The following is a 22,135-nucleotide window of genomic DNA, read 5'->3' as shown; positions in this document are numbered from 1 at the left end:
GATATCTCACATATTCTGTGAGAGAGTGAGTGCTAAGAAATGCAAGTTCTCGCTCAGCTTTTTAATATACAACTGGAAAACATTCTTTGCATTCAAATGTGAAAGAATTGGGTCTTTGAAATTAAACCAGCTGTTAGGGATAACAACATAGTTCCTTACAAACAAAGTTCATTAAAGCAACATGAAGCAATTCAATTTTGTTTTGTGAGATCAGCATTTTCAAACATGTGTCTTATTTTAGCATGCTTTCTTGGCTAAGAAAAAGGACTTTATTCCTTTATTCCACTCTTCTGACAAAATATAAGATGTTTCTTAGCCATTTTTCTGCACACTTCAGAAAATGTTACAAGCTCTCATAAGATTCCCTATGAAAGAATCTAAAATGTCAAGCAGTAATTAAAAGTGCTGTTTCATTTATTTTAGAGCAAATGAAATAAATCTTTACGCTAATCTGTACAATTAGGATAGCATTAGGATTCCGCTAGTAGGTATCTAAGGAAGGCAGAACTCAAAAAAAAAATTAGAAATGCCTAGAAATATTAGAAGCTTTAAGTTCACACCTTAGTTTCTTCAAAATAGTAAATTTCTCTTAACCTCCAAAGTCTTGGGAGAACTCTGTGTTACCTAGATGTGGCAGTCTGGCACAGGCCCTGGGGTCCCAATGCATGCTGGGAAGCTTGCTGCATTCTGGCATGGACAGCAAATGCATCTCGGATCTGTAGAGTCCTCTGTGGGTCTTCTCTTCCATTACCAGCCATTCTTTTGCGCAGAAGAGCTCCTTTACTGCCAAGCAGTACTCTCTAAAATAGTATATGGAGAACAAAACTTGAAGAATCATTACATGTTAAAGCAAATTTGTGGCAGAGCCTAAATTCTGTGTTTTCAAGACATCAGCATGGTAAATTGTTCTTGAAAAAAGCGCGTTTATGAAAGAAACTTTTTACTGTAAATAATATGAGACTTCATGAAATCTAGTGTACTGTGCCGTGAGATGAAATGCTATCTCGTTTTGTTGTGAAACACAATTAATGCTAGTCTAAGGGAAAAAAACGTCATTTAAAACGTATTAGATTGGGAATCTCTGATATGTCTTCTCCCAACTTCATATTCAAATAACAACACAGGTAGAGGAAAAAGGTATACAGAGTTTAAAAAACACACCTACTGAAAGTCAGGATCATTGTCAACCAGTTTCCAGCTTGGAAGATTTTTCTATGATCTTGGGGCTAATGGGTGGGGCTCGAGGAACACAGTCTGGGCCTCTGTGTGCTTTGTCCTCTGAAACAGAACACCACCACCTCCCTGGCAGCTTATAGGAGGGCATGTGGGTCCTTACTCAGCCCTTACTTTGAGGCACGGAATCCTGTCCCATTGCTCTGTGTGCTTCCATCTGAGAAAGCCAAAGTATTATCTGTTTGAATATGAAGCTGTTATGTTCATCTACATGTTGTATTATGAGCGAAGGGGCTGAAGAAACACTAATTGGACTACTTGGAATTTTGCAGATTAGTATTTGTTTAAGCCTGATAGGAAATAGGACAAACTGCATAGGAAAAACCTGGTTAATTTCAAATTAAGGTATTTGGGGTTAATAATAAGAGGAAATTAAAGATAATTAAATAAATTAAACATAATAATAGCAGATGTCCTTTATTCAGTATCTGAAGGATTCAGAGAGGAGGAAATTGTAAGTGTGTGTGTGTGTGTGTGTGTGTGTATATATATATATATATATATATGCCACAATGGTGTCTTTTTTAATACTTATTCCCACACTCCTACTTTCCTAACTTGCCAATATGCGCTAATTGAGTATGCATAGAATAAAAGGCTGTGCATATGAATGTGATGAGATGCAAATATATTCTTATATGAAGAAAACAATGGGATTTATAATTCTTGGTGTGTGTGAGGGAGAAGGGAGTATAATGGGGCTTTCAAGACTTCTGAGCAGGTAAAGGACCTGAGGAGAGTTGCTTAGCTTGGTTCCACCCCTGGGTTGTATAAGCACATTTTTTTGCACGCAGACAGCATAGTTAAAGTGTAAATCAATATAGGACATATGAAAACAGCTCCATACTCCACATTATGCAGAAGAAGCAAATACCTGGGAAATTTTTTTATTCTAAACAGAAGAACACATTAATGAATGGCTTTTGGTTTGCTTTGTTTTCTTTGCCATGCACTAAAGCATGCCCTCTATAGCAGAGTTTTTCACAAGAAGAAACAAATCAAGATGAACTATAGACTAAAAAGTAGGATAATTTGAACATGGAAGTAACTACAGAAAATAGAAACCACAAAAAATAAAACCAACACTTAACAATCTTCATTGAAAATAGAAAACAAATGGCACTGCAAGAAATAAACAAATTTGAACTAAATATTCAATTGAATGCAGAAAGAAAGGACCTAACTGAATGCAAGAAGGGCTAAACAGATGAAAATAATGTGTGAAGTAACTGATAAGGTGGAGCAAGTAAGAAATTCAAAATCAAATAGTAGTGTTTCTCAGCAAGAGGACCAGAGCACATAAAAAATAGAAAATAATCAAAGATGTGGTATAAGAAAACATTTTTAAGATGAAAAGGGCACAATGTTTAGGGCATATTACCCATTATTTTTATATTATTTATGTTACATGAAAGAAAACAATGAGAATAAATCTATCCCCAAATGAATTTTACAAATATTTTGAATCTCAACGATTAAAGAAATAATCTTTCTACAATCTGGAGAGAGGAAAATGTTCCTTACAAAGGAACAAAAGTCAGGATTGCTTTCTTCTTCCTCTATTACAACATGGCCAGAAAATAATTGGTCAGAGTCCACAGTTTTGAGGAGAAGTAACACAAGTGAGGAGAACTAACGCAAAAGCTAACACTTGTGTTAACACAGACTTAAATACCCAGTCAAAAACGCATATGTACAATGACAGAATTTTTTTTTACATGTGAAAAACACCTACTCCAGCTGAATGAGAGATGAGTAAAGAAGAGATGAATGAACAAGAAGTGAATTTAAATTAGGAATTTAAGAAAAAGAAATATTTTATTTGAAATGAATGACAATGAGTATCAATGATAAGTAACACAGTAAGCTCCTCCAAGTATCTACTTATACATGATTATGAAATCAAATGTAAAAGCTAAGAATAATGTTCCAAAAATTGAGCATATGCAAATAAAATATAATTGAACAATACAAATATGGTTTATAATTTCAGATAAAGTTTCAAAGAACAAGTGTGGAAGATTCAGTACAATTATGCTAACTTGATTAGGTCTACCCTGAACACCTTATTTTTAAAGTTACAACTTTCTCCTCTCCCTTTGTTATTCCTGGTCTTCCTTAAAGCATTCCTTTTTTCTTTTTCCATGACATTTAACACCTTCTAAAGTTATATATAAGTTGTTTATTATGTTCATTAATATATCCCAAATGCTCAGTGTAGTACTTGGAGCCCAGAAGGAGATCAATAAATATTTGTTGGACAAATAAAGTTCCATGTCGTTCATGAAAAGAGGCACACATCATTGAATGACTGCTTATGTTAGGTTGGGGCAAAAGTAATTGCGGTTCTTGCCATTACTTTTAATGGAAAAAAAAACACAATTACTTTTGTACCAACCTAATAATTAGAAAACCATGAGTGATAGCACGCTTTTAAAAATCTCACAAGCAAGTAGAAGTAGAATATAAAATGGTCGACAACTTCTGAACTAGTTTGATGAATAAAGGTAGAGACTTTTTCAAAAGATATAACAAAAAAATGAAGATCAAACTTACCAGTTATCAGCAGTAAATTCAATTTTAGTTTAATATTTCTTGGTGCAAAAAGCAGGAGTCAGAATTGCAAGAAAACATTCTTGGAAACACAACTGTGAAAATTTTGACGCATCACTATTAAACTATTGGATCAAATAGATAATACTCATTTAAGAGCAGAAAGGATTGAACATAAATATATGAATTTTGTATGTTAACGGAAGAGACTAAGTCTTTATAAATGCCAATTTTTATTATTATATATCAGAGAAAAAACCTCTATAAAATATTAAAATGTAAAAATTTTTAGATTATATTTTCTTACTTCAGTGGGAACAAAATATATGATGATGAGGATTTTAAAAAATAACATTTTTCCAATAAAACTACTTATTTTAATAACAATGGGAATTAGAAAAAAAATTTTTTTTTTTTTTTTGAGATGGAGTCTCGCTCTGTCGCCCAGGCTGGAGTGCAGTGGTGCAATCTCGGCTCACTGCAAGCTCCGCCTCCCGGGTTCACGCCATTCTCCTGCCTCAGCCTCCCGAGTAGCTGGGACTACAGGCGCCCGCCACTGCGCCCGGCTAATTTTTTGTATTTTTAGTAGAGATGGGGTTTCACCGTAGTCTCGATCTCCTGACCTCGTGATCCGCTCACCTCGGCCTCCCAAAGTGCTGGGATTACAGGCGTGAGCCACCGCGCCCGGCCAAAAATTTTTAATGTATACTGTGAATGACGTAGATTTAGGAAATAACTATGATTTTCTAATAAATTTAAAATTTCAATGAAAGGGATTTTTTTCTTTAAAAAAGGTGAATTATTTTCAAGATTAGAAAGAACATCTGTGGCTCAGGCATGTAAACTGATCTGGGACATAAATGTTGGAAAGTGAATAAATGTATTTTGTGCTAGCACACGAAGATAAAATTTAATTTTAATTCTAGTAAAAATTTCTGAAATTTCAATTAAGAAAGTAGAATCTAATTAAGATTTATAGTTTTATATTATATATAAACTATATATAATAATTTATAATTATTTATAGACCATATTTTTCCATCAGAGGAACCACAGACCATCAATCAAAAATCTAATAGAATACTGTAAAGCGGTTGTTGCATATAAATATAATAAAATGAAATGGCTTTATTATATAGTAGTAACAACTCGTTAACAAATAAAATGGAAAATAATACACATTTGTTGGCAAGGATTAATGATTTATGATTGATGAGACTTGATTCCTCTCAATAATTAGGAGGTATAATACCAAACAAAATTGGAATAAACTACAAATTGCAGGAATAAATTATTTGGTTGATGCTTTGTGTCTAAAGCTGGTATCTGACTTTTTTGTTGTGGTTGATGAGTCAGTTATCTTGAGTGGCCTAACATTTCTATACTAACTTTCCTTTTGATACTGCAGTTGTTCAAATTAATTGCTTTATAATTCTTAGGCAGCATGAAGGAGAGCTTGACCCTACCTACTTCTTCACATAACTATTTCCATCTCAACCACACAAATAAAAGCTGCAATGAAAAGGAACAAACCACTGTTACATGTAGCAATGTGGATGAATATCAAAAACATTATGTTGAACAAAAGAAGTCAGACACAAAGCAGTATATATTATACAATTTCATGAGTATGAGATTCAGGAACAAGCAAAACTAGTTGTCAGAGAAATCAGAACGGCGATGCCTTTAGAGATAATGGGAAGTTGATTAGAAATGAGCATAAGAGGGCTGGGCGCGGTGGCTCACGCCTGTAATCTCAGCACTTTGGGAGACCGAGGCAGGTGAATCACCTGAGGTCAGGAGTTCGAGACCAGCCTGACCAACAAGGTGAAACCCCATCTCTACTAAAAATACAAAAATACCTGATGGCAGGTGCCTGTAGTCCCAGCTACTTGGGAGGCTGAGACAGGAGAATTGCTTGAACTCAGGACCAAAAAAAAAGAAGGAAATGAGCATAAGAGAAATTTATGGGTGGTGAAAACATTCTATGTCTTGATTGGGGTAGTGGTTACATTGTTGTATACGTTTGTCAAACTCTGAACTATATGGTTAAAAGGGGCACAGTTTCTTGTATATAAATTATACTTCTATCAACTAACTACCTCAAAAAAAGAATACATTTTTAGAAATCTGATTAGTATGATCCAAAAAATTACATAGTTCAACTCTAAAATGTACAAATTCTAAAGAAATTAATGGCAGTTTTATTAAAATAAGGAACAAGGGAATTAATTGCATCTCTATGTTTTATGGACATTCTAGCCTCCTGTAATAACCATATTATAATTAATACTCTTGCAACAACAGCAATGACTATAAAACACACCTAGTCATAAATTTAATTTAAAAAAAGTAAGAAAGAAATCATCAAATTTTACTAGCAGGCATAATACAAGATCTACATAAAAGGAATGGCATACCATACTCCTAAATGAGAATACTCAGTAATGTAAATATAGCTCTGTGCCCTAAGTTAATTGTATAAACTTAGCATCATTCTGATCAAATTCTAAATGGTATTTACATGTGGACATTGGCAAAATGTTTCTAAATTTTATATTTAAAAATAATTATATAGTGAGTTATATAATATATAATTATATTAATTATTATAAACTATAATTATAAATTATACCAATTATATAAGTTATATACTATAATATATAATATAATTATATAGCTTATAACTAGTTATATGATAATATTAAGTATTATATATTACTAATATAATTATTAATTATTATTGACAATTATTAAGTTAATATATAATTATATTATATAACTTATATAATTATTTTTAAATATGAAATTTAGAAACATTTTGCCAATGTCAACATGTAATAAAAATAATTATATAATGAGTAAATAATAATTTTTTAAAAGATGAAAACCTGTGAAATTCGTAGCACAAATTGAAATTAATTATAAACACAGTAATTAAACCCGAAGTCTCTAATGCAAAAATAGAGAAACCATCAATGAAATAGAATTCAGAGTACAGAAATATAGATATAAGTAAATATAAGTAAACACACACCTCAGTAGTGACCAACTTTCTGGGTTTTAGCAATGAAAGTACTGTGTTCTTTTTTTATACAATGGAGTCTTGTGGGTTTTGTAATCAGAAAACCACAATGGCTGTCACACACACAGAGAATTTTTCTAATCTAATTATTATTTCTCTCAAGCATCTATCCATGGTGTTGAGCTGATTTGCCTGAGTGTCACTGTGTAAGTATGATAACTATCCCGTGTCCACCACAAATTATGTTAGTAGTACTAAAGGAAAAGCTGATAGAATCTACTGTCACTTTATTTTGCTGGTTACATTCTGTTTATTATACACGTGCTACTTTCTAGCAAAAGGATTTTCACTGTTGAGCAGTACATCAAATAAACAATTTTGGAGAATCTTATAAAGAAGCCCAAGAAAGAGAAATCTAAACTAAAGAAGTGATAATTAACAGAGACACTATGTTTTCAAATAACTGCAAGGACAGTTGAAATAGCATCAGCATTTCTTAAGTTCTATTAAAACAAATTTTACTGCCCTCACCCACTCTTCCCATTTTTTTTGCAGTAATTTTACTTTTTCTCTCCTTCTCTTTCCCCTTCTTATTCTGTCAATGCTGAAGTCCCTAGAGATTTTTAGATAACATGCCTGATCACAATACAATCTTCTTAGATGAATAAACAAATTATATTACTCTTATAGTGTCTCCAAACCCTCAAACTTTGCAGTAAATTGAGGAATACAGAACTCTAATTTAATGACCATACTGTTGTTATTGAATGCTAAATAGAGAGTGTCCTCAAATTATTGCAATATTTAAATAGTTTCTGGTTTTATCAAAATAGAAGTGGAAATGTGCTGTGTTGGTTGTTGTCATGGGGTTTCCTCAACAGAAAATTTAGGAATAACAATGTCTATCTAGTTTCTGACATATTCCATGAGTGTGATTTTTCCTTTAATCCTCTCAATTCTACTGTGCAGATGAGGAAACTGAAGTTTAGCCAAGACCACACACATCGAGAAAGCAGAACTAACAGTATTTGAACTTTGTTCTATTTAGCTCAAAAACTAGATTGATTCTTTTTTTCTACATAAGAAGTAATTAAAGATGAAGATAATTCTATTGAACATAAATTTATCAATTTCAATATTTAAAAAGTATGGGAGTTTAACAAAATATCTATTTATAATCTAATTCCCTCCTATAACCACCCAAATGAGGCAACAGCATCAGAACTTAGAATTTTGGATGGAATGTACTTTAAAATAACATTCAGAGATGCTTGGCATGATCTCATTTATTGACAAATAATGTACCATTTTTATTTTCTCTATCTTGGCTTACTAATGAGGTCCATGTTTAAGATTTCTCCTTTCATCTGATAGAAATCTGGGATATTTATGGATATGATAATAATGTGAACAATAACAAGAGTAATGGAATATTACACCATTTATGATATTTTCTAGAGGTTCTAAGTACTTGTATTTTAGGTTATCTTTAGTGATTTATATGGTAGAAATATTGTCTGATTAATTACCTCCTATTTGTTTCTTTGTTTGAGACGGAGTCTCAACACTCAGGCTGGAGTGCAGTGGTGCAATCTCGGCTCACTGCAACCTCCGCCTCCCCGGTTCAAGTGATTCTCCTGCCTCAGCCTCCCGAGTAGCTAGGATTACAAGTGCGCCACCACACCCGGCTAATTTTTGTATGTTTAGTAGAGACGGGGTTTCACCATGTTGGCCAGGGTGGTGTTAAACTGCTGACCTCAAGTGATCCACCCACTTCAGCCTCCCAAAGTGCTGGGATTACAGGCATGAGCCACTGCACCCAGGCATTAACCTCCTATTTTGGATGAAAACCAGCTTTTCCTTTTACTGTTGCATATTACAACATTTTTCAAAAACTCCTTCTGTTGTGCAGATAGAAAAATGGAATTTTTCCTTTGACTTATTTTTGAGATTTTACCTGCAAATGGGAATAGGAGTAGGCACTACTCCAGGACTGCACTCCTGGAAGATGTGGTTACACAACAAAGCCTCAGCAGCTGGCCGGCAGACTGGGCTCACTGCTTTCAGTTCATTCCAGGCCGTGTGGACCAGTAGCTCTTGGGCCTCCTCAGGGTCCGCATAGGAGGTGTTGAGAAAAACAAGAGCATCTTTTGCCAGGACTGCATTACACACCTCCCCTCTGTACTGGGCGCAGTAGCCTTTGTTATCTTTCTGTGGTTTACTGAAAGAAGAAATGAACAACATTTCTAATCACATGCTATTTCTTGGCATTCATTCTGCTTTTCTTTTTTTTTTTGGTTTTCACATCTGTGTCACAGAAATAGGAGAAAATTGTACTAGTAAATTGGTTGACATGCTGCGTTTGAATATTGTCTTCATTTCCAGCTGCAATTATATCATCTCTAGCTACTCCACAGGGCTATTGAGAAGGCCAAATGTGACGATAGATGTGGAAAGCTTTGGGAACTATCAAGGACTGAATAGATTTGGGTATTTTTAATATTTTACATTATAAATAGAATCTGACTACTCTTAGTTAATAAGCTGATATAAGCAAAGATGCATCTGGAAGACATTTCATCATGATGGTTAACAAATAATTGAGCATAATAATAATTGCTCTCAGCTAAAAAGTTTGCAGCTTTAGGAACATAGTTTATTTATGTGTTATGATAGTTTACCTTAATTTTTGACAACATATACATCTTTGCAACACCTTCCACGCTCAGATTCTCCCACTCACACATCTTCCTAGAATTCCATTAAAGAAAAAGAAAGTGATGTAGGGAGGAGAAAACAGAAATGTGGCTTCCAGAGGAGCCAAGTAGCACCTTCAGCTTTGCTGTTTTCTCATCATGTCTCATCACATGGAAAGTCAACTGGTCACCCAGTGCCTCAATGATCTATTCTGTTGAATGATGTAAGTAATTACTCTGAACTCGGATTATTGTGTGTTAATGGGCCATATATCAGGGAGAAACCTGTAAATGCTAGTGCTAGCACAAACATAGGATTAAAAACTTATCTGCTATAATAACTGAAGACAATTGGGAGAATGGAAAATGCTGCTGGTACTCTCTTCACACATCTACTTGTTCCTTTAATATAATGCTGGGAATTATAACAACTCATATTCTCACCTGACAAACATATATTGAATACTTATTATGTGTAGGCACTGTGATGGTCTCAGTATACTCTTATGCCTTCTATCAGATCTTCCATAGTGTTAGTAATGACTTAAGAAAACTCTTAAGTTATATTCTCATTTAGATTTGTACAACTATCGAATTTAGTTTTTCATTGTCTTTATATAAAGAATTTAAAGTAAGAAAATTAAACAAATTAGAATTTGTGTCAAATTTTAAAATTGTTACGTGACCCCAGTTGAATTTAAAAAATTAATACTATAATTACAAACCATCACTGGCAGGTCTTTAAAGCAAATTCATTAGAATGAGATATAATACATTCAGGTAAAACAATGAACTTCCAAGAAACACAGCTATACTTTAAAACAATATTTTGTAATATAGAGTCTTCCTTTAATTCATACTGGCCTTTTTCTAATTAGCCAACATGAATTTTACTGTATCCCTTTGTTTGTTGGGAATATTTAAAATGAAGGCCTTGAATAAGAAAGCACAAAACTCCACGAAAACTTTCTCAAGGTAAAGGTGAGAAAACCCCCAGAGAAAATTAGACAGAAACAAGGATGCTGTTGTTGAGGCTCAGTAAACGACACCCCAAGGTGAAGGCCTAAGAAGCAGCCTCAGAAACAGACCTTCTGCCCTCCTGTCTCTCCTCTCTTTCTTCCCTCAGGCAAACCTTAGACACTAGAATCCCTCTTCTCCAAGTCAGATCATAGACACCAGAACGCCTTTTCCTCAAGGCCAGCCATAAAACCTAAACATTTACTCTACCCACCCCCAGCTTTTCTGTGTAACACCTGGCCATAAAGAAATTCAGACCCTCATTCCAGAGGGATCCTACCTCTTGCCTGGGAGGAGCGAGTGCTGCACAGAGGGGCTGAGAAAAATCTGAACAAGCAGGATGGGCTAGTTTCCCCACTCAGCCTGTTAGCATTAGATCATACCCTTTGTGTCTAATCATATTTCTACACAGCTGTTCATACTTCATTGAACCTAAGCATAAAAATGGATTGCTTTGGCTGAGTGTGGTGGCTCACACCTGTAATCCCAGCACTTTGGGAGGCCGAGATGGGTGGATCACCTGAGGTCAGGAGTTTGAGACCAGCCTGGCCGACATCGAGAAACCCAGTCTCTACTAAAAACATAAAAATTAGCCGGGCGTGGTGGCGGACATCTGTAATCCCAGCTACTCGGGGGGCTGAGGCAGGAGAATCACTTGAATCTGTGGGGCAGAGGTTGCAGTGAGCTGAGATTGCACCTCTGCACTCCAGCCTGGGTGACAGAGCGAGACTCTGTCTCAGAAAAAAAGGATTGCTTTCCCTGTATCTGGGGTCTTTATTCTGAAGGGTCCCATGTTATGTAAAACTGTGATCAAACACATTTGTTATGCTCTTCTCTTGTTAACCTGTCATTATTGTATAGGTGTCAGCCATGACTGTTAGGATGGGAAGGAAAGGAATTAATCCCCAACCAGCTTCTACACTGTGCTTTAAGAAACTATATAATAAGGAGTAACCAGAAATATCTCAAACTGGTTTACAAAATGGTCTCACATGTTGACGTAATATCTCGGCATAAAGAGGGATGAATAAGAGCATGTGTGACCCTTTACACTTAACAGAAAAAACTCCACCATGTAAAAATTAAATATTTCTCAGTGTCTCTGAGCTGAGAATTATTCATGCAGGTTTTGCTGTCATGTGTTAACTATTCAATGATGCTGTTACTCATTTTCCATGAGTATTTTTAAAAATAATAGACATTTCATGATGTTTCCTTTAATTATACATCAAAACACACTTTTCTAAAAAACTGGAAACTAAGAAAAAGTGCACAAAAGAAAAATTAACGAAAATAACTTCAGAGATAAGGATTACTAACAATCAACTCATAATGAACCCCTCTGTCTGAATTTCTGCTAGTATTGAATCCTCATTAGTTTTACAGCATTAAGTATATAATGCAAAATAAAAATGAAAAAGAAAAAAAGACAATAGGTTTTGAATAGAAATGAGAAGATCTTAGTTTTAATTTTGCTTTTTCTTCCTAACAGCTTGATGGCCACTAGCTTATACAAACCCTTTATGTGCTGGGAAAAAACATACACATACAAAGTATATGATTATTATTAGTTTTCTACATTTCATTTCTATGATGTTCCTGGAATAATTAAGGACTTGGCTTTGGTATTATATCAGTGCTTGGATTAGCTCTAAAAGGGAAGGCACACACAAGACAGATGATCTACCTACCTATCTATCTATCTATCTATCTATCTATCTATCTATCTATCTAAATTTATATATATCTGAATTTGTTTATCTATCAACTACCTATAGTTTCAGTGTTTCAACCACTTCCTTTTCCTCTCCTCTTGTGCAGAAATATAAGCCTTCAATTTTACACAGTGATCAAATTCTAGATGCAAGACACAGAGGCCAACTGGGACATTTGGTACCTCAACCCCCTAAATCTACCACTTCAAACATTTTTAAAAGGAGCTCACAGCAAGAACTGGGGAATGAGACAAATGCAAATAATTTCCATTGGTGTCTTCTGTTGTCTTTTGTAAGTGACAAGACCCCTCCATGTCCAGCTAAAGTTGTGTTTCTCTGCCTGCAGTTCGTGGTACTGCTGATGGGGCAACACTAGAAGCAGCTGGTCCTGTTGCTCATTAGAACCGTGGGACAGAGGTCACAGGGATCCATTCACAGAATGCTGGTTATTTCGGAATCATCAGCCAGACTAGCTTCTAATAATGCTAGTTAATATTGCACATGGAACCAGTCCCTCTCTTGCCTCCTTACGATATAAACTCAGTTGACTTCTCTTTCAGAAAAGTTCCCTTTCTTGTAGAGGCAATAATGGATATTTGATCTCGGATCTCCTTTTCAACTTCTTTTATAACAGACAACCCTATGTGGTCAAAGGGAGTAGGTAAAGAATTCTCACTGCACCTCTTATTCCTATTTCTCTCTACTTTGAAATGCATGAATCACATTCAATAGAACATTTTAAAATGTTATCTTCAAGTTTCTCTGAGGTAGATGTCTACTCCCTTTGAACACATAATATTTTGTCCCAAGGGCATTCCAGATGACCAGCCATGGCATGTTTGTGTTATGACAACCCCAAGACTCTAGTGGAAACTCCACACCTTACTTCCCTCCCTCCCTGCACAGGCACACTTGACAGCTGTACCTCTCCTCTGCTTCAGACAAATCTTCCCTTTTTTAGCAACTGCCTTATCTCTCCTTGAACATTCCCAACAAAGGTAATGACAGATTCTGTGCTACTTCCAACCTTCAAAGCAAACGGGAACTGTTTCTATTCTTTCGCGTCTAGTGTCTTTGTATATAATTTATTCTCCAAGGCAGGGGTCAGCAAGTACAACCCACAGGACAAATTTGGCCTGCTGCCTGTTTTTTTCAGAAGGAGGGTTATTAAATGGCACTTTTATTAATTTTAGTTTAGATAAACTTTACTCTGCTAAGGCAGTAGCTCCAAAATTGTTAATAAAAATTATTAAAGCAATATTTAGATTAAAAAATGGACTCAGAATTTTTTCTTTTTTTTTTGAACTGAGAATTTCTGATACCACATTAACACATTGGAATGCAGTCAATTATGACAAATCACTATCCTACATACTTAAAACTAGTTTAATTTTTCATATAATGTATATCATGACTTTCACTGCTTTTCAGAGCAATATATACATCCAAATGGTATTTCTTAAGACCTTTTTAACAGTAAAACTTTCTTTAAAAAGTGTTTTTAGTTAAAAAAAACTATTTTTTTTATTGTGTACCACATGATGTTTTAAAACATGTACGCATTGTGGGATGACTAAATTGAGCTAATTAACAAACGCATTACCTCACATACTTACCATTTTCTTATGATGAGAACACTTAAAATCTATTCTCAGTGGTTGTCAAGAATACAATACATTGTTATTAATGATAGTCACTGTATTGTACTCTAAATCTCTTGAACTTATTTTTGCTATCTAACCAAAATTTTGTATCCTGCTGCCTGTTCTTAAACGTAGGCTATGTGCTAAGAATGCTGTCTTAAAATTAATTACACTCCATAGAGTTTTATGAAGGTCAGTTTTAAAAGTACTGCAAATAAAACACTGTAAGTTGCAAAAGGTTATATTGCAAGGGATACCTTCTTATATATAGGTTAGAGCTATAAGGGAGAGTTTGGCAGTTCTGGGTTCCATTTCTAACTTTATCATTTACTGGCTGTGTAAGCCACCTGAACTCTCCAGTTCAAAGAAACTTTCTTAGGTTTTTTTATTTTTTTTTTCTGTAAAATAGAGATAACAATAATACCCATTCCATGGGGATGTCTTGAAGATAGATTTAAATAATGCATGTGAAGCTCAGCACAGTGCCCGATCCGTAGTAAGTATTCAATAGAGGTTACCTGTCTTTCACTTCATCATACTTACTAAAAGGATTAGAAATCAGAAAGTTTCTAAAATGTTACAGTGCTCAGCAAATAGTAAACACTCAATAAATGGCATGTCAAATAACAAAAACAAAACACACTCCACCGCACTCCAGCCTGGGCAACACAGGACCCTCTCACAGACAAAAACAAACAAACGAAATCCCTACAAAACAAAACATTGGAAACATTGGTACAATAACAGTTTCTTACCTCCATTCTACTAACAGGAAAGGAAGTTCCCACAGGAAGTCAAATTAAAGGAGAAAAGAAAGAACGTTAGTACATTTTCATCTTATGCTTTGGCTGAGATTGTTTTGATACTACTGATCTCTAAGTTTCTGAAAAGTTCTCCGCTTCTGCTAGGAGGCCAGATGCTGCATTAATGGACAGATTCGGAGGAAATGAAGAAAATATTGAGTATCTTTAGGAAGCAGGTTCTTTTCAAACTGAGTCAATCATGGGTAACATCCAGCAAGGCAATATCTAAACTCAGAATTTCCCTCCATTAGCTACCCAGGGACTTTACATTAAGAAATCAAGATGTGGGCCGGGCGCGGTGGCTCACGCCTGTAATCCCAGCACTTTGGGAGGCCGAGGTGGGCGGATCACGAGGTCAGGAGATCGAGACCATCCTGGCTAACACGGTGAAACCCCATCTCTACTAAAAATACAAAAAATTAGCTGGGCGAGGTGGCGGGCGCCTGTAATCCCGCTACGTGGGAGGATGAGGCAGGAGAATGGCGTGAACCCCGGGGGGGGCGGAGCCTGCAGTGAACCAAGATCGCGCCAGTGCACTCCAGCCCGGGCGACAGCGAGACTCCGTCTCAAAAAAAAAAAAAAAAAAAAAAAAGCAAGATGTGGAGGTTAACAGAGAAGATGCATAAAGCAGACTTGGAAAAAAGAAAAAGAAAAAAGAAGGAGAAGGAGAAAAGAAAAGAACATGCAGAGGAGAGAGGGTAGAAGAGAAAGTAGGCAATGGTTGTTCTCATAGACCTGGCTGCCTCAGGGCTGTGTGCCCTGGGTAGCTGCATGGCATCTGCACTCAGAAGGGCCTTGGGCTTAATTTAATGTTCTGCTGTCCCTACCTTGAAATCCTTACCGTTTTTTGAACACCTAGCCCTGCAAATTATGTAGCTGCCCATGCTCACGGATGTAAAAACTCAGGGCTCTGAGGAGAATATGCCTCTCCTCTAGTGGTATGTGATTCCCAGGACAAACAGCCCCAACTCAGACTCTGCCAAGGCATGAGAATCCCGGCAAGGGTGTGATATAACCAGCATTTCTGAATTATTCCATTTTCTTTCTTGTAAATTAAAAACTTCACACTCTTTACCAAGTGCTTTATGGTTACTTCGTCCTGTCCTCTCAACCCTCATTACGAAAATAAACAGTAAAACATATGCTTTGTCTAAAACCAATTTGCCATATTAAAATTTCTCCTAATGTTGAGGTCTAACTCCGTTCTGAAGGTTTTAGTTCCATTTGGGTGTTATTTTGGGGGGGATTTTTAAGGGCTGTAACATGAATTTCTCTGAGAGGTCAATCTTCTTAAAATACAATGAGCTTAGGGGGGAGGGAGAGCATTGGGAGATATACCTAATGCTAGATGACGAGTTAGTGGGTGCAGCGCACCAGCATGGCACATGTATACATATGTAACTAACCTGCACAATGTGCACATGTACCCTAAAACTTAAAGTATAATAAAAAAAATACAATGAGCTTGTATTTCTAATCATTCTCTTTTAGATTGGTGAGGGTTGGTAACTACAAGGTTTTTATAACTTTGAGTGTATGACTTTTTTGAATCTTTATGAGCTTTTTATTCAATGATCCGGAAGAATATTTTAACTTTGATTTTAGGTTCGGGGGTACATAATTCAGGTTTGTTGTGTAGGTAAACTTGTGACTTGGGAGTTTGGTGTATAGATTATTTCATCACCCGCGTACTAACCATAGTGCCCGAAAGTTGTTCTATTTTTTTTTTTTACTAATCCTCTCCTTTCTCCAACCCTCTACCCTCAGGTAGATCCCAGTGTCTGTTGTTCCCCTCTTTCTGTCCATGTGTTCTCATTATTTAGCTCCCACTTATAAGTGGGAACATGCAGTATTTAGTTTCCTGTTCCTGCATTAGTTTGCTAAGGATAGTGGCCTCCAGTTCCATACATGTTCCTGCAAAGGACATGATCTTATTATTTTTTATGACCACATAGTATTCCATGGTGTATATGTGCCACATTTTCTTTGTCCAATCTGTCATTGATAGGCATTTAGGTTGATTCCACATCTTTGCTATTATGAATAGTGCTGCAACGAACATTTGCATGCATGTGTCTTTATGGTAGACTGATTTATATTCCTTTGAATATATACCCAGTAGTGGGATTGCTGGGTCAAATGGTAGTTCTGTTTTTGTTATCTTAGGACTTACCACACTGCTTTCCACAGTGGTTGAACTAATTTACACCACCAGCAGCAGTGTATAAGAGTTCCCTTTTCTCAGCAACCTCCCCAGTGTCTGTTATTTTTTTATTTTTTATTTCTTTTGAGGTGGAGTCTCACCGTGTTGCCCAGGAGGGAGTGCAGTGGTGTGATCTTGGCTCACTGCAGCCTCTGCCTCCTGGGTTCAAGTTATTTTCCTGCCTCAGCCTCCCAAGCAGCTGGGATTACAGGCATGTGCCACCACACCTGGCTAACTTTTGGATTTCTAGTAGAGACAAGGTTTTGCCATGTTGTCCAGGCTGGTCTCAGACAGCATCTGTTATGTTTTGACTTTTTAATAATAGCCACTCTAACTGGAGTGACATGGTATCTCATTGTGGTTTTGATTTGCATTTCTCTAATGATTAGTGATATTGAGCATTTTTTCATATGCTTGTTGGCTGCATGTATGTCTTCTTTTCAAAAGTGTCTGTTTATGTCCTTTGCTCACTTTTAAATGAGGTTGTTTGTTTTTTTCCTTGTATGTATAATTTCCCTGTAGATTCTGAAATATTAGACCTTTGTCAGATGTATGGTTTGTAAATATTTTCTCCACTCTGTAAGTTGCCTGTTTACTCTGTTGATAGTTTCTTTTGCTATGTAGAAGCTCTTAAGTTTAATTAAGTTCCATTTGTCAGATTTGCTTTGGCTGCAATTGCTTTTGGCATTTTCATCATGAAATTTTTGCCAGTTCCTATGTCCAAAATGGTATTTCCTAAGTTATCTTTCAGGTTTACTGTTTTAGGTTTTATTAGGTCTATAATCCATCTTGAGTTGATTTTTGTATATGGTGTAAGGAAGGGATCCAGCTTCAATCTTTTACATATGGCTAGCCAGCTATCACAGCACCATTTATTAAATAGGGATTCTTTCCCCATTGCCTGTTTTTGCCAGCTTTGCCTAAGACTAGATGGTTGTAAGTGTGTGGTTTTATTTCTGAGCTCTCTATTCTCTTCCAGTGGTCTATGTGTCTGTTTTTGTACCAGTACCATGCTGTTTTGGTTACTGCAGTCCTGTAGTATAGTTTGAAGTCAGATAGCATGATTCCTCCAGCTTTGTTCTTTTTGTTTAGGGTTGCCTTGGCTGTTTGGGCCCTTTTTTGATTCTATATGAATTTTAGAATAGTTTTTTTTCTAGTTCTGTGAAGAATGTCGTTGGTTGTTTGATAGCAATAGCATTGAACCTATAAATTGCTTTAAGCACATTGAGCAGTGTTTTGTAATTCTTATTGCAGAGATCTTTCACCTTCCTGGTTAGCTGTATTCCTAGGTATTTATTCTTTTGTGGCAATTGTGAATGGGATTGTGTTTCTGATTTGGCTTGGTGATTGTTGGTATATAGGAATTTACTGACTTTTGTACATTAATTTTGTACCCTGAAACTTTGCTGATGTTGCTTAACAGCTCAAGGAGCTTTTGGGCAGAGACTATGGGGTTTTCTAGATATAGAATCATGTTATCTGCAAACAGGGATACTTTGAGTTCCCCTCTTCCTATTTGGATGCCTTTTATTTCTTTCCCTTATCTGATTGCTATGGCCAGGGCTTCTAATACTATGTTGAATAGGAGTGGTGAGAGTGGGCATCCTTGTCTTATTCCGGTTTTCAAGGGGAATACTTCCAGCTTTTGCCCATTCAGTATGCTGGCTCTGTGAAACCAATTTCTTTACTTCAGCAGAGCTTTATCAGGTTTTGGCAGAATGGAAAAGTCGTCAAAGATGGTATTAATTTGTTAACACTCCAGTGGCATTTTGAAAACTGTTTTTCAAAATGTTATGATTCTTACTATAAATTCATTTGGAAATGATGCATCATTTTGCATTTTAAAACTTTATCAATTAGGGCCAGGCATGGTGGCTCATGCCTGTTAATTCCAGCAGTTTGGGAGGCCCAGGCAGGAGGATCATTTGAGCCCAGGAATTCAAGACCAGTCTGAGCAACATGGTGAAACTCCTTCTTTACAAAAAATACAAAAATTAGCTGGGCGTTATGGCACACACCTGTAGTCCCAGCTATTTGGAAGGCTGTGGCAGGAGGATCTCTTGAGCTCAGGCAGAGGCTGCAATGAGCCGAGATCACACACCACTGCATTCCAACTTGGGAGGAAGAGAGAGAGACTCTGTCTCAAAACAAAACAAAATAAAACCTTTATCAATTAGATATCTTGATAAATAACATGGAATGGTGATCAAAAGAGGGACCCATTTTTCTTTATTCTTTTAAAATATGAATACCTCACTAAACAGAAATGAGCTCTGAGAGTATGCTAATTTGGTTAATGCATACATATGTATATATATACACATACATGTAGAGTTCATAGACTCTTATAATAAAGGAAAGTAGCAAGGAGGCAATAATAATCAAAAGGTTCATTTTTTAATGGAATAAATTTCATTCCACTAAATATTTTTAGCAGAAATTCAAAATTGTAAAGAAAAAGACTTTTTTTTTTGACAAATTGGCTAAAGAATAATGCAAGTGTTCAAAATGACTGGAACAGAAAAAGACAGTCACAACAATATGTAACAATCTCATGATTCCCTGTATGTGATAAAGTATTAGCAATACAAAAATAAGTCATAAATACTCAGCCATATTATTTGGTAAATGTTTCTTTCTTTCTTTTTCTTTTTTTTTTTTTCGAGACAGAGTCTCACTCTGTTGCCCAGGCTGGAGCTCAGTGGCACAATCTTGGCTCACTGCAACCTTTGCCTCCCGGGTTCAAGCGATTATCCTGCTTCAGCCTCCTGAGTAGCTGGGACTACAGGCACCTGCTGCCCCGCCTGGCTAATTTTTGTATTTTTAGTAGAGATGGGGTATCACCATGTTGGCCAGGCTAGTCTCGAACTCCCAACCTCAAATTATCCACCCGCCTTGGCCTCCCAAAGTGCTGGGATACAGGCATGAGCCACTGTATCCAGCCAATATTTCATTTTTAATTCTGAATTTTCAACATTAGATGCAATAGTCATCAGGCTAACTGAAATTGAGTTAAGTGAGTTAAGGCAAACTGGTTTTAGAAGTTGATTTTGGGTGAATTAGTCTATTATAAATGTACTGAATTAATCCCATCAAAACACCAGTATTTTCATTTCAGCTACTCACAGCATGGACCCCCTTGTATTTATTTTTTTTTTCCACCAGTAGTTGGAATGCCCTCAAAAAGTAAGACAAATGATTGTAGGAAACATGTAAACACACACACAGACACACACACGTAGGAAATATGTAAACACACACACACAGACACACACACACATACAACTTGACATTTTTCCTTGGAATTTACTAAAAGGCACAATCACCCCAACCTTTGTTGCAATTTGTAGGCCCTATAACCAGACAAATAGCTTCGGTTCTCAGCCTTCAAGTAAAGATGAAGGGCATCTCAGCAAATATAAGGAGAAAGGGGATGAATTATTCCCCTAGATCTTCTCATTCTTGAATGATACAATGTAAATGGTAACAACACATCTCATGGAGTCATTTTTCAACTGCCTAAGAATTAAGAGACTAGGACTCAGAGATAAGGAAAGCATTTGTTTTGTCTTTTTTTTTTTTAATAATATTACTGTCTAAAAAGAATTGCAACAATCTGAGGGCAGAGTGAGAGGGTCCAGGAATACAGCTCCCCACCATTGGAATGGTAGGGACATGGGACATTCCTGTGTGTTCAGTGGATGCTATGAAGGTAGCTAAGTTACCAAGAAGACTGGACACCAGACAAAGAACCCCAGTCATAAGCAATTGCAGGTTACCTCAATAGGGATTGAGATCAAGGACTGGGGATTATGAGAGGTTGAACCAGTAAAGAATCTCCCACATCAGGGCACTGTGCAATACACAGTCTTCCGAAGGACCCTCCAAAGAACCCAAATGTCCTAGGAGACAGTCAGTATTCAGGTACCACCTGCAATAGAGAGACATTAATAACCCATCAAGGCATTAAAAGCCTGGATGCTGCACCTGCTGGGTTTCAATACCGGTTCTGCCATTTACTAGCAGTGTCAGACTGGGCACCTTTCTGAGCATTAGTTTGCTCATCTGTGAAATGGGGATAATAAAAGTATCCATTTCATTGAGTTGTGGGTGTTAAATAAATTCATATTTTATATATATATATATATATATATATATATATATATATATATATATATAGCACTGGGCACTGAGAATGTACCTTGCAATTGTTAGCATTATTATTATTAGTCAGAGAAGCAATAACAATTAACAGAGAAAGAACTAAAATATATTCCATTTAGGAAACCACATTTGCCGCCTTCCTTGCAAATCCTCTTCTCCTTAAATATGCCAGAGATGAAGAGGAACAGGAGGAAAGGGAAGAAGAGAAGGGTGTATAATAGTAGCAGACCCATTTTGTCTACTCTCCATGTTCCTGAATGGAAGATTGGCTGGCAGTGGAGAGAGTGAAGCAGATGAGGTTTGAATTATGTAAGAGGAGAGTTTTAAACTAGATCAGGCTGGGTTTTTAATCTCTAAACATTACCTGGAAATTATGGAATCTGCCTGAAAGTTTGTAAAGGGTTTGCTCTTGAGAGGGGCAAGGAGATTCTAAAAAGCATAATTCCTCAGTCCCCAGTGGTTGGAGAAAACACCATTTTCTCTGTGTACCTGTCAAGTTTAAATTGTTCAATACACTGGTTACACATAGAGCCTCAGATCTTTGTTACCTCTCTTTATGAGTGATTCAAAGTTGTTCTGCAATCTACAATGCACTTTAAAAACAAACTTTTGATCCAGAGTAGGGTTTTAGCCAATAATAAGCTCTAAAATTTTATCCCTCCCCTAAATGGGTCACTTTGCTTAGGGACAGAAGGCCACATCCTTTTAGCAGTGAGAAAAGCTGGATTTCTTTGTGAAATTTCTTTATACATAAGAACTAACAGACTCTGGAGTGACTATGAAGGAAACATCAAGATGTCTCTAAGATTGGCAGGACTCCAACTGCCAGATAATTTGCTGGACAATAGCAAAATCATTATAAATGTTATACCTATTTCCATTCTGAAAAACATCTAGTAGATTCTTTCTGTTTTACTGAGATAGGCAGGCTGGGTTATAGGATTGTCATTTTGATCATCTAAGAGATGATGCCAATGATGTCAACAAATTATAAATTAGAGAGAATTTAAATTTTAGTGAACCGGGCAAGAGGCCTGCAAGAGTCTCTTAATTAAAATGACCAAAGGCTATGAAAGAGAATGA

The 22,135-nt window shown here is 36.2% G+C and overlaps 1 protein-coding gene across 2 annotated transcripts in view; it reads right to left on the bottom strand.

The window, feature by feature from the left end:
- MUSK (muscle associated receptor tyrosine kinase) overlaps window positions 1-22,135 on the bottom strand; it is a 131,689-nt gene that overhangs the window by 23,798 nt on the left and 85,756 nt on the right. Inside the window, exons 8-10 of one of the 2 annotated variants that reach the window (XM_063696989.1) lie at window positions 14,638-14,644; window positions 8,769-9,032; window positions 625-800 (exon numbers count right to left, since the gene is read on the bottom strand). In XM_063696989.1, coding sequence (XP_063553059.1) covers window positions 625-800; window positions 8,769-9,032; window positions 14,638-14,644 — 447 coding nt within the window. The remainder of the gene's footprint in view (window positions 1-624; window positions 801-8,768; window positions 9,033-14,637; window positions 14,645-22,135) is intronic. The other variant, XM_019033160.4, reaches the window with a different exon arrangement.

Source organism: Gorilla gorilla, chromosome 13 (assembly GCF_029281585.2).
Source record: "Gorilla gorilla gorilla isolate KB3781 chromosome 13, NHGRI_mGorGor1-v2.1_pri, whole genome shotgun sequence".
Taxonomy (NCBI): domain Eukaryota; kingdom Metazoa; phylum Chordata; class Mammalia; order Primates; family Hominidae; genus Gorilla; species Gorilla gorilla.
Note: the sequence above shows the minus strand (reverse complement) of the source record. Positions and strands in the feature narration are given on the sequence as shown.